This window comes from Carcharhinus amblyrhynchos, chromosome 1 (assembly GCF_965287045.1).
Source record: "Carcharhinus amblyrhynchos chromosome 1, sCarAmb.v2.hapA, whole genome shotgun sequence".
Lineage (NCBI taxonomy): Eukaryota > Metazoa > Chordata > Chondrichthyes > Carcharhiniformes > Carcharhinidae > Carcharhinus > Carcharhinus amblyrhynchos.
In genome coordinates, this window is record NC_137324.1 from 116,216,396 (window position 1) to 116,229,263 (window position 12,868).

Sequence of the window (12,868 nt, forward strand, 5' to 3'; positions counted from 1 at the left end):
CTATCCTCCAGTCTTCTGGCACTATACCTGTGACCAACGACGACCTGAAGATCAGAGCCAGAGGCTCTGCAATCGCCTCTCTTGCCTCCCAGAGAATCCTATGGTAAATCCCATCTGGCCCAGGGGACTTCTATTTTCAAACCCTCAAGAATACCTAGCACATCCTCCTTATCTACTGCAATGCTATCCAGTTTACAACCCTGTAACCCAGAGTTCTCCACAACGACATTTACGTCTCCCTGCGTGAATACCGAAGAGAAATATTTGTTCAGTGCCTCTCCAATCTCCCTAATCTTGCCCTAAGCAGTCTTCTATTCTTAACATATCTAAAGAAAGGATTAAGGAGAATCCTAAGGCTATCAGCCAAAGTCTTCTCGTGTCCTCTTTTAGCTCTTCTTAACTCACTCTTTAACTCCCTCCTGGCTAATCTATAGCTTTCCAGTGCACTACCTGAGCCCTCAAGCCTCATCCTGACATAAGCCTCCTTTTTCCTTTTAACCAGCGAATCAACTTTTTTAGTCCACCACGGTTCCCTTGCTCGACCATTTCCTCCTTGCCTGACAGGGACATACTTATCAAGGACTCGCAGTAGCTGCTCCTTGAATAAACTCCACATTTCGGATGTTCCCAGACCCTGTAGTTTCCTAGTCCAACCTATGCTCCCAATTCTCTCCTAACAGCCAAATAATTACCCTTCCCCAGCTATAACTACTGCCCCGAGGTTCATGCCTATCCCTTTCCATCACTAAGGTGAACATCACCAAATTGCGGTCACTATCACCAAAATGCTCACCAACTTCCAAGTCTAACATCTGGTCTGGCTCATTTCCCAGCACCAAATCCAATATAGCCTCACCTCTAGTTGGCCTATCTACATACTGAGTCAAGAAACCTTCCTGCACGCTTTGTGTAAAAACTGACCCCTCTAACAAGCTAGAGCTATAGCTATTCCAATCAATATTAGTAAAGTTAAAGTCTCCCATAACAATTACCCTATTACTTTCACTCCTGTCCAGGATTGTCTCTGCAATCCTTTCCTCTACCTCTCTAGAACTTTTAGGAGGTCTATAAAAGACTCCCAACAGGGTGACCTCTCCCCTCCTATTTCTAATCTCAGCCCATACTACCTCAACAGACAAGTCCTCATCAAACTTCTTTTCTGTCACTGTGATACAGTCCTTGACTAATAATGCTACTCCTCCCCCCCTTTTACCTCCTTCTCTACTCCGACTGAAGCATTTGAACCCCGGAACCTGCAACAACCATTCCTGTCCCTACTCTATCCATAAAGGCTAAGTATGGATCCCTAAATGGCAGACAGGAGAAATCATGAAGATAAATTTGCATCTGTCTTCATAATACAAGACAAAATCTTTCAAAAAGGGGTCAGGAACCAATAGTCTAATGAAAATGAGAAACTTAAAGATATGAATAAAATAGTACAGATGAATTAATAAGACAAAAAACTGGCAATCAGATGCAGAGACGGTGAACAGATTGATTTTCATCTTCCAGTATTCCTCAGATTCTGCAACAGTGCCTGTGGATTGGAAGAGTGCAACTGTAACCTGGAAATTCAAGAGAGGGAATGTGAACAGGACACTGCAGGCTAGTAAGTCTGACATCAGCAATATGGAAAATGTCATAATCTGCTATTAGGGATGTGATAACATAACAATTGAACGGGCTGTGTTAACACAGATTTAAGAAGGACAAATAAAAAGAGAATACTGGAAAAATTCACAGTCTGACAACATCTGCGGAGAGAGAAACTGAGTGAATGTTTTGAATCCAATGTGACTCTTCTGCTTTTATTTAAAAAAAGTTAGAATTCTCCAATTTTGCCTGCACCAGAGATTCTCCGGTGCTACTAGTGAACAGAGTTTTGGCTGAGCACCAAATTCTCCATTCTCGCTGGCAGTAGGGCAGAGTGAACTAGACTGGAGAATTGGCCAAAATTCTCTTGTCTTGCCCAACACGGGAATTGTAATGGGCAAGCCAGTAAATGCAACAGACCATTTAAATGTTCGTTGAGCTTGAGTGGGAATTTCAGGTCTTGGGGTGAATGTGGCTAGGTAATTCCACCCATTGCCTTTGATAAATTTGTAGAGTTTTCTTTCAAGGATATAACCGATAGGAGCAAAGTAGAAACCAGTGGTTGCGTTACATTCATATTTTCAAAAAGCACGGGTGTCGCTCAACAAATTACAGACAAAATACAATGTGAGGAAATGTGAAATGAAGATAGTGTGGGAAGGTGAGATCAATAATGAGCCATGATCTAAAGGAATGGTGAGCAGAGTCAATAGGCTGAATGGCTGGCCTATCCTTATTCTTATGGAATTATTATAGAAAGCAGCATAATTTTAAACTGGTGAGAAACTAGACAATGTTAACAATCAGAAGGAAAGAGATGTTCTTGGATACAAACCACAGAAAGCTAACATACAAATAGCAAGCAATTAGCAAAGTAAATTGTCTTTTGGCCATTTATTTTAAAGGGCTGGAAGAAAATAGTAAAAAGGCATCTTAATGCAATTGTATGGGTCTTGAGACTGTACCTGGAGCACTGTATACAGCTCTGGACTTCTCGCCCAAGGAACGATATACATGCCTTGGGGGGTGCAAATTCACTAGGTCGATTCTTGAGAGAAGGGGACTGTCCTACAGTTCTGATGTCAAAAATCTGGCACCCTGAGACCCTGCCGGATTTTGGATTTTCCAGATTTAGGGTTACCCATTGGTGAAAGAGACAGGTTTATGTCCAAAGAAAAGGGAGGGCCACAAGGAGCATATCTTTAAAGTGCTGCAATCGACTCAGGTCTGAGCTTGTGAACAAGACCACTTTACAGCACAACAGAAAAAGGATACTGGACTTTAGTCATCATTTGTTTAACAGATACACATCTGGGCTTATGACATAAACGTTGTAAACCTTCAGGGCCCACAAGAGATCCTGTATTCTCACTCCAAATATACACAATTTCAATTATCATGGGATTCCATTAAATGTTTTTGGGGGAAGGGTTACACATGAAAGTGTGTTTCATGTTGGGGAAAGGGCGCAGATGGAGTTGCTGAAGGAGAGATAACATGTTGAATCAGTATGTCCAGATCTTCTGGAAGAAACTGGATTTTGGGTAATGTACCTGTATAAGGAAATAATGAGTAGACTTGGTCTAGATTGGAAATACATCTCAATAACACTTATAATTAGAAGTCAGAAATCTGGGTTGCATTTTCTACTTCAAGTCAAATTGAGAGTTTTGACTGGGATCAAAAAGAACAACGAGAAGAATAACCAGCAAATCTGTTTTCATGATGTTGGGGCTTTTAAATTTGGACAGGAAATGAGAAACTAATCTTCAGAAAAAACGTACTGGATCTAATACATCAACTTAAAAAGGGAGGTTAGCTTTGATTTAAAAAAAGAGATGGCACCTCTTGAAGTATCAGCACTGATTAAGTGCTCAAGTTCCAGAGTGGACCATGATCCTTTAACTCAGGCAACAGCGCTAACACAAATTGAAGCTGACACTTAGGACAACAAATACAAACAAAAATGCTACGGGTAGCATTTCATCAATAGCATTTTTGAAGTTACGGAGTATTTTTCATTGCAATTGACAAGGCAGAATGCAAATAAATAAAAATGTACAATTGCTTAAAAGGAGAATACATTTACAGATGAATCTACAACATAAAACAAAGTACATACATATAAGCTTTGATAATTTGCAAATGGAATCAGAAAGTGACCTATTAAAACTTAAAGATAAAACAAAGTTTTTTTTTAGTTTAAAGATGTAAAACTCACCTGAATCCTCTCCATCTGCTTTACCATGAGCAGAGTGAAAGACATGTCTTGGTACATCCTCTGTATTGACTGGCATACCATAGGGATTAGCATAAAACAGCAGCAGGGGCTGGAAGTGACCACGAACACACTTGGAGAGGACATCTTTCCACCTCGATCCAACCTATTAGATGAATTTTTTTTAATGTATTAGCTATGCAAATCAGATGGATTCAAGGATATATGACAGATAAAATTTATTTAGTTATTAGTCACAAGTAGGCTGACAGTCACACTGCAATGAAGTTACTTGAAAATCCCCTAGTCACCACACTCCGATGCCTGTTCGGGTACTCCGAAGGAGAATTTAGCATGGCCAATACATCTAACCTGGACATCTTTGGACTGTGGGAGGAAACAGATCACCTGAAGGAAATCCACGCAGCCATGGGGAGAATGTGCAAATTTAAAAAGACAGTGACCCAAGCCAGGAATTGAACCCAGGTCCCTGGTACTGTTAGGCAGCAATGCTACCACTTGTGCTACCATGCTGCCCATTTTGTTTATAATACAGCCTTTAGACAATGAGCAAATGAATATGGCAAAATTAATGCACAATTTGTTTCTATCCTATTATTTTGTATTTTTGTAAATCACTTTCTTCCTTTTTGAATTCTTTACCTTTTTTGCATATTTTTCCAATGGATTTTTGAGCATTTTGATCTTATGGCATTAATATGCAGCAGTGACAAAAGATGATTTTGGCATAGAGACAAGCAAGTGAATCTTAATCTCAATAAAACATCCAGTTTGGAATATCAAACCGTATATTTAAAACTGCAGTGCAGTTGTCACTTAATCTTAAATAAAATTTTAGATTTTGAGCCTGTACCTGCCCACGTTCTGTTCTGAACTCCCCCCACTCCTCCGTTTCCTTTTTGATCCCCCCCCACCCCCCGCAACAGCCCAATGCTCTTGTTGATTTCTCCACAAGTAGATATTTTAAAGTTTATTTATTAGTGTCACAAGTAGGCTTACATTTACACTGCAGTGAAGTTGCTATGAAAATCCTGGAATAGCCACACTCCGGCACCTGTTCAGGTACACTGCAGGAGAATTTAGCATGGCCAATGCACCTAACCTGCATGCCTTTTGGACCGTGGGAGGAAATCCAGAAGAAACCCACAAAGACATGTGGAGAACGTGCAGACTCTGCACAGATGGTGACGCAAGCCGGGAATTGAACCCAGGTCTCTGGCGCTGCGAGGCAGCAGTGCTAACTACCGTGCGACCCAGTGTACCTTGGCCACATCCTAACTTACTTTCCTAAAATCTGCTTTCCCCCCGCCAATACAAAACATTTCTTTTTCGCACCTTGTCTATTTCTTTATCCATAAGCTTAAATTATACCGTGCTGCGGCCACTATCACCAAAATGCTCCCCCACCACCATCTCAACCACTTGTCCAGCTTCATTTTTCAGAATTAGGACCAAAACTGCATCGTCCCTTGTTGGGTCCTCTACATAATGACCTTAAACGATGTCCAGTACACATTTCAAGAAATCCACTCCAGCCAAGCCTTTAACACCATGCCTATCCCAATTTAATATTTGGAGGGCTGAAATTACCTAATATTGTTTTTACACACCTTGGTGAATTGTCCACTAATTTACTCCTCAAGTTCCTGCTAACTATGAGGATCTATAATAAACACCTAGCAATGTGGTGCCCTTTTTTACTTCTAAGCTCTAGCCACAAAGCTTCATAAGAACATAAGAACATAAGAAATAGGAGCAGGAGTAGGCCATCTAACCCTTCGAGCCTGCCCCGCCATTCAATAAGATCATGGCTGATCTGTCGTGGCTCAGTTCCACCTTCCCGCCCTCTCCCCATAACCCTTAATCCCCTCTCTTATCAAGAACCCATCAACCCGCTTTTTAAAAATATTTAGCGAGGCAGCCTCCACCACTTCAACGGGCAGAGAATTCCAGAGATTCACCACCCTTTGAGTGAAGAAGTTCCTCCTCAACTCCGTTCTAAACCGCCTCCCCTTTATCTTGAGGCTGTGCCCCCTAGTCCTACTGTCTTTTTTGAGCAGGAAGAGTCTCTCCACCTCTATCCTATCCATCCCATTCATCATCTTATACGTCTCAATGAGATCTCCCCTCATTCTTCTAAACTCTAACAAGTACAAGCCTAGTTTATTCAGCCTCTCCTCATAGCTCAACCCCCTCAACTCCGGTATCAGCCTAGTAAACCTCCTCTGCACTCCCTCCAGGGCCAAAATATCCTTGCGCAGGTGCGGCGCCCAAAACTGCACAGTACTCCAGCTGCAGCCTCACCAATGCCCTATACAGCTGCAGCAAGACCTCCCTACTTTTATATTCAATCCCCCTCGCTATGAAGGCCAGCATCCCATTCGCCTTCCTGACCACCTGCTGCACCTGCAAGCTGGGTTTTTGCGACTCATGCACAAGGACCCCGAGGTCCCTCTGCATTCAATGCATCCTCCAAGATATCATCTTTCCTTACTGCAGTAACTAACTCCTTAACAAATGCCGCCTTACAATCATCATTTTCAAAAGACACACCAATTGAACAAGGAAAATACTGTATTTGGTTTGCTCATAAATAAACTTTTTAAAAGACATAATTCATTCCCTTTCATTGGTTTATAGAAAACACAATTAGTGTTTCTTTTTAAATTAGGTTGGATTTGAAACATGTTGACTTGGTTAACTAATCCAAAAAACTCCCAGTGGCATTGGTCAGAGAAAAAGATTTGAAATAGTTTGCCAAACTAGTTGTTTTTTTCCATGATATGAAGATGCCAGTGTTGGACTGTGGTAAGCGCAGTAAGAAGTCTCATAACACCAGGTTAAAATCCAGATTTATTTGGTAGCACTGCTCCTTCATCAGATGGGTGGGAGTTGTGTTCACAAACAGGGCTGGAGACAATACACATCACTTTAACCTGTGCTTAACCCCTTCTCCACTCACACTGTCTATACCTTTAAGACTTAATTACATGTAAAGACTCGCATTCCAACCATTATCTGATAAATTGAGTTTATATCTTTATATGCCCTGTTTGTGAACACAACTCCCACTCACCTGATGAAGGGGCAGTGGTCCGAAAGCTTATGGCTTGTGCTACCAAATAAACCTGTTGGACTTTAACCTGGTGTTGTGAGACTTCTTACTGTTTCTTTTTCCCTCAGAAGTTAGCAACTAACTTTAAATGACAAACCAGAGAATAACCTGTATGTAGTGAATGAGCTCTTTAAACATCACTGCTAAAAGGTTCTTCCTGTCTATTAGTTTTACAAGTTGCTAGGCAAGTTTATCACATGGTGAGTCACGTGCTGAGACAGCCAAAGATCATATAAAAGGTCTTTGAAGCAGTTTATGGCCCTTAATTATATGTTTTAATCATCAATTTAAATAGTTTCAGCTTGTATACTGGGCATCTACAGAGAAACCCTATTCATTTTGGCAAACAAAACAAGAATGAACCACATGCTATGATATCACATGCTTAGGTGCCTGTTTTAACTGCAACACTGAATTTCTAGGATATTTCCAACACTGGCATAGGAACACTGGAGTTAACTGCTGCATGGGAAAGACACGAACCTGATATCCATTAGTGAATCTGCAGTTGTAACTTCCATTAGCTCTTTTTAACCACTGCGGAAACTATGCTTTGTAACAAGTAGAAACTTTTGATACCCAATACTATTCTAGCTTCTTGCAAATAATAACGAAAGCATGGCAATAAAGGTTTCATGAATTGTCCATCTTTTGAATATATTTCTCAAATGTTGTGCTGTTTGTAATTATTATCTGATGTTACAAGCTTACAGCCGGAATGATGGGTAAGGAGCACTGAAGAAAGAATGTAAGATCCCCAACAGTTTTAGTTTCTCAGTATATAAATATGTTTCAAAAACAGTTTACAAAAGAATCAAAATGTTATTATTTTTTAAATAGAAATACATACAATGAATGGACAGCACAAAGCAAGATATTCAGCCCACCTACTCAATATTGGTGTTTATGCTCCGCATAAACATTTCCCACACTCATCATTTCACCCCACTGGCATAAAGTTAGGTTCTTTTCTCCATGCTGGGTGGAATTTTACCATAACTTGTCAGAGTCAGGCTCTAACTAAAAACTGACATGTAACTGTCCAGGTGCACAACTGCGTTTTCAGACCAGGTTTTCTGGCACTGTAAAGGGCACCCAGATCATCAGCAGTGGAACTGAATTCCTGTCCCCCCCACCCTCCCCCAGAAGTATCAGGGACTCTCCTCCCTGTGGAGATGCCCCTCTTCCTCCAGGGGCTATAGTTAACTAGGCACTTTCCCTTGACTGAATCCTGTTCTTATAAAGCTTTGTAAACTTAGGACTATTCAGTGAATGGTGGGGCGAAAGAGGGGGGAAATCATGTGGTAGGGAAATCATATAATATGTGAATGAGGTCCTGCAATTTCATTACATCATTGGCGTGCAGTGGGGAAAATCGGAAAACAAGGACTAGTTGGCTAGAACATTGTTTCCCGACTTTTGCCATCTATACTCGCAGTGGATGGAGGCTCAAAATTCCAACCTGTGTGTTTACCCAGCTTTCCCTTAAATGTATCTAAGCTATCCGCTCAAATGCCCCTTGTGGTAGCAAATAACACATTCTAAATACTTTCAGGATTTAAAAAGTTCTTCCAGAATTCCCCATTAGTGACTGTATTAGACTTATAACCCCTAGTTTGGCTCCCCAATAAGTTCATAGGACCCTACAGTACAGAAGGAGGCCACTTAGCCCATTGAGTCTGCACCAACCTCAGTCCCACCCAGGTCCTTTCCCAGTGACCCCATACATTTACCCTGCCAATCCCCTGACACTAGGGACAATTTATCATGGCCGATCCACCTAACCTGCACATCTTTAGACTGCAGGAAGAAACCGGAGCACTTGGAGGAAACCCACGCAGATAAAGATAGAACGTGCAAATCCACACAGACACTGACCGAGGCTGGAATTGAGCCCAGGTCCTGCTGCTTCATAGCACCAGTGCTAACCACTATGCCACCATGCCGCTCTTGAAAAACCTTGCAGTTGAAAAGCCTTTTCCTCATCCACCCCATCAAACCCAATCTTAAAGACAAAGTTTTGATGCAGTCTTGAGAGGCCAATTTTTTTTCCCCCCCGCCTGCCCAATTTATCATTCGCCTCATCAAACTTCCCTTTTCTACAGAAGAAAGCACTATCTTGTTCAATCTTTGCTGATATCAATAATCTTGTTCCTGAATCCTTGAATATCTTTGCATGCATTTTTTTCAGTGCCCTTAAATACTTTTTAATAATGCAAAGACCAGGAATGTATACAGTACACATTTTTACATGCCATATTTACAAGTTATTGATTTAAAGCTCACCTCTTTAACAGTAGCATCATCAAAGAAAATCCATTTTGAGCTTTTAGTATGCAAGGCAAAGGTGCAATAATGTTTGCTGGAATAGCAAACCATTCCAACAAGGACCAACTCACTTCTCTTAGCCCCTTCATCAGTTACTTGAAAGAAAAGCTTGAAAAAAGGCATTGCACATTAAGATTTGTCATCACACATAACTTGTAACTACAAGTCACAATTTAATTGACAAATTTTCATGCCTTGTTTACTTTTAAAAGGATTGCTGTACTGCATGACTTAATATATAACTTCCTCCTCTAACCACAAATTACATATATCGGGAATAATATACATCTCACCAAAAAGAGATTTATATTTTTAAACTTGAGCTTTTTGGCTCAGTGCTGTGTCATTATTCTATTTAAATAATGCAATATCCTTCCAAATGAACCTTTCACATCTTTGACTAGTACAAATATTATTTAAGCAGGAAAACTTAATAACACAAGTTCCATTATAATGTACATTGAGCTTGTCTACATTTTCACCATTTTACTAAATTGAGACAAACAGAAAATGCAGTGGGTTTAATCACATGCTCAACTGAAAACATTCAATCATGATCAGACTCTACAATTAAGTAATATAAACCACCCTCACCCCTTCAACCCAATTTATTATTCTCAATTCTTCAACTAAAATTAAGAAAATTAGCATTAAAAGATGGAAAATAATATTTTCTTGTATAGGTGGTTTGACTTAAGAACATAAGAAATAGGAGCAGGAGTAGGCCATCTAGCCCTTCGAGCCTGCCCCGCCATTCAATAAGATCATGGCTGATCTGTCGTGGCTCAGTTCCACATTCCCGCCCTCTCCCCATAACCCTTAATCCCCTCTCTTATCAAAAACCCATCAACCCGCGTCTTAAAAATATTTAGCGAGGTAGCCTCCACCACTTCAACGGGCAGAGAATTCCAGAGATTCACCACCCTTTGGGTGAAGAAGTTCCTCCTCAACTCTGTTCTAAATCGCCCCCCCCTTTATCTTGAGGCTGTGCCCCCTAGTCCTACTGTCCTTTGAGTGGGAAGAGTCTCTCTACCTCTATCCTATCCATCCCATTCATCATCTTATACGTCTCAATGAGATCTCCCCTCATTCTTCTAAACTCTAACGAGTACAAGCCTAGTTTATTCAGCCTCTCTTCAAAGCTCAACTCCCTCAACTCCGGCATCAGCCTAGTAAACCTCCTCTGCACTCCCTCCAAGGCCAAAATATCCTTGCGTAAGTGCGGCGATCAAAACTGCACACAGTACCCCAGCTGTGGCCTCACCAATGCCCTATACAGCTGCAGCAAGACCTCCCTACTTTTATATTCAATCCCCCTCGCTATGAAGGCCAGCATCCCATTCGCCTTCCTGACCACCTGCTACACCTGCAAGCTGGGTTTTTGCGACTCATGCACAAGGACCCCGAGGTCCCTCTGCACCATCGCCTGCTGCAGTTTTTCTCCACATAAGTAATAATCCTTCCTACCATTATTCCTACCAAAGTGGACCACCTCGCACTTACCAACATTAAATTCCATTTGCCAATTCCTGGCCCATTCGCCCAGCCTATCTAGATCCTTCTGCAGACTCTCCACACCCTCCGCACAATTTGCCGTTCCCCCAATCTTGGTGTCATCAGCAAATTTCGACACCATACACTCGGTTCCCTCCTCCAGATCATCTATATAAATGGTAAATAGCTGAGGCCCCAGCACTGACCCCTGGGGCACTCCACTAGTCACCAACCGCCAATCCGAATAGCACCCATTGACCCCCAACTCTCTGCCTCCTATTTGACAACCAATCCTCTATCCACGCTAACACCCTACCCCCAGCTCCATGTCCCCTGGCCTTCTGCAATGACCTCCTGTGAGGTACCTTGTCAAACGCCTTCTGAAAATCAAGAAAGACCACATCCACCGGCTCTCCTTTATCCACCGCCCTAGACACATCCTCATAGAACTCCAGTAAATTTGTCAGACACGACTTCCCCTCAACGAAACCGTGCTGCGTATGCTCTATCAAGCAATTCCCCTCAAGATGCCTCGCTATTTCCTCCTTGATGACGGATTCTAACATTTTACCTACAACAGATGTTAAACTAACCGGCCTATAATTCCCTGCCTTTTGCCTGCCACCCTTCTTAAACAATGGCGTAACATTAGCCGTTTTCCAATCTTCCGGCACTTCCCCGGAATCCAGCGACGCCTGGAAAATAACCACCAAGGCATCCACTATCACCTCCGCCATTTCTTTCAGAACCCTTGGATGCATTCCATCTGGTGCTGGGGACTTGTCCACAATCAGCCCCTCCAGTCTGTCAAGCACCACCTCTCTAGTAACAGTAATGTCATTGAGACCCTCCAGTCCTACCACCTTTCCATCTCTAACACCCGGCAAATTATTCACGTCCTCCTCTGTGAAGGCCGAAACAAAAAAGTTATTCAAGACCTCAGCCATATCCCCATCCCCTACCACTAAGTCCCCCTTCTCATCCTCTAAGGGTCCAACGTCCAAGCTTGGGCCTTCTTTCTTCCACCAACACAACTACTGACTACAATGCACAGTCACGTTGAGGAAAGCAGATCAGTAATTTCTCATTGAAGGGAACATGAAAAGTAGGTTAGAAAGAGAAGATAGGAAAAAGACTTGGACCTACAAGTTGGAAAAAAATCCCAGAGAAGGCAACTGAATGAGCAAAGAGTTAACTGAAGTTCAGCACTCAAATATATTTGCTTGAAACTATTTTCAGTTCTTCTGAGTTTCCAAGTCCAGTATTATGTCAACACTGTACAGAACTTGCATTATACAGAAAAGGGAACAACTCCCAGGGTGCTCAATGCAAATGATGGCCACCATAAATCTACAGCAGGTTAGAAAAATAGACAAAGGAGTGGTGGCTGAGTGTAGTCAGTACAAACGATTGATTCTCAGTGAACTTGACAGGATGGACACTGAGAAGATGTTTCCTCTTTCATTCTAGTGTTCCAGATATAAAGGTTTGTATTTCATCAGCCCCTGATTATTTTTTTAATCCTGTTCATAATATTTTTAATGTGTAAATGGACACCTAAGTTTATAAAGTCATAAGACATAGAAGCAGAAATAAGCCACTCAATCCATCAAGTCTGCTCTATCATTCCTTGAGATCATGACTGATCTGATGTGATAATCTTCAATTCCACATTACCACCTTATCTCCTTAACTCTTGATTTCCTTATTGATTAAAAATCTGTCTACCTCAGCCTTGAATATACTTAACAACCCAGCCTCTACAACCCTCTACAATAAAGAATTTGACAGATTCACTACCCTGTAAGAAATTCCTCCTCATCACCGTCTTGAATGGGTGATCCTTACTCTGAGATCATGCCTTCTGGTCCTCGACTCTCCCACAAGAGGAAACAACCTCTCATCATTTACCTTATAAAGCCCTCTGAGAACCTTGTATGTCTCTAAGTTTCTCTCTCATTCTTCTAAACTCTAATGAATAGCGGCCCAAGCTATTCAACCACTCCTCATTAAAAAAAAAAATCACTCCATACCCGAGATCAACTGGTGAATCTTTTCTGGAATACCTTCAGTGCCAGTATAGATTTCCTTATACA

General features: G+C 41.6%; 1 protein-coding gene across 1 annotated transcript in view; it reads right to left on the bottom strand.

Moving 5' to 3' along the window:
* Positions 1-12,868, bottom strand: part of LOC145344297 (ubiquitin carboxyl-terminal hydrolase 53-like) — a 103,803-nt gene that overhangs the window by 50,700 nt on the left and 40,235 nt on the right. The window contains exons 8-9 of the mRNA XM_080191371.1: positions 9,237-9,386; positions 3,818-3,980 (exon numbers count right to left, since the gene is read on the bottom strand). Of these exons, the coding sequence (XP_080047497.1) occupies positions 3,818-3,980; positions 9,237-9,386 (313 nt within the window). The remainder of the gene's footprint in view (positions 1-3,817; positions 3,981-9,236; positions 9,387-12,868) is intronic.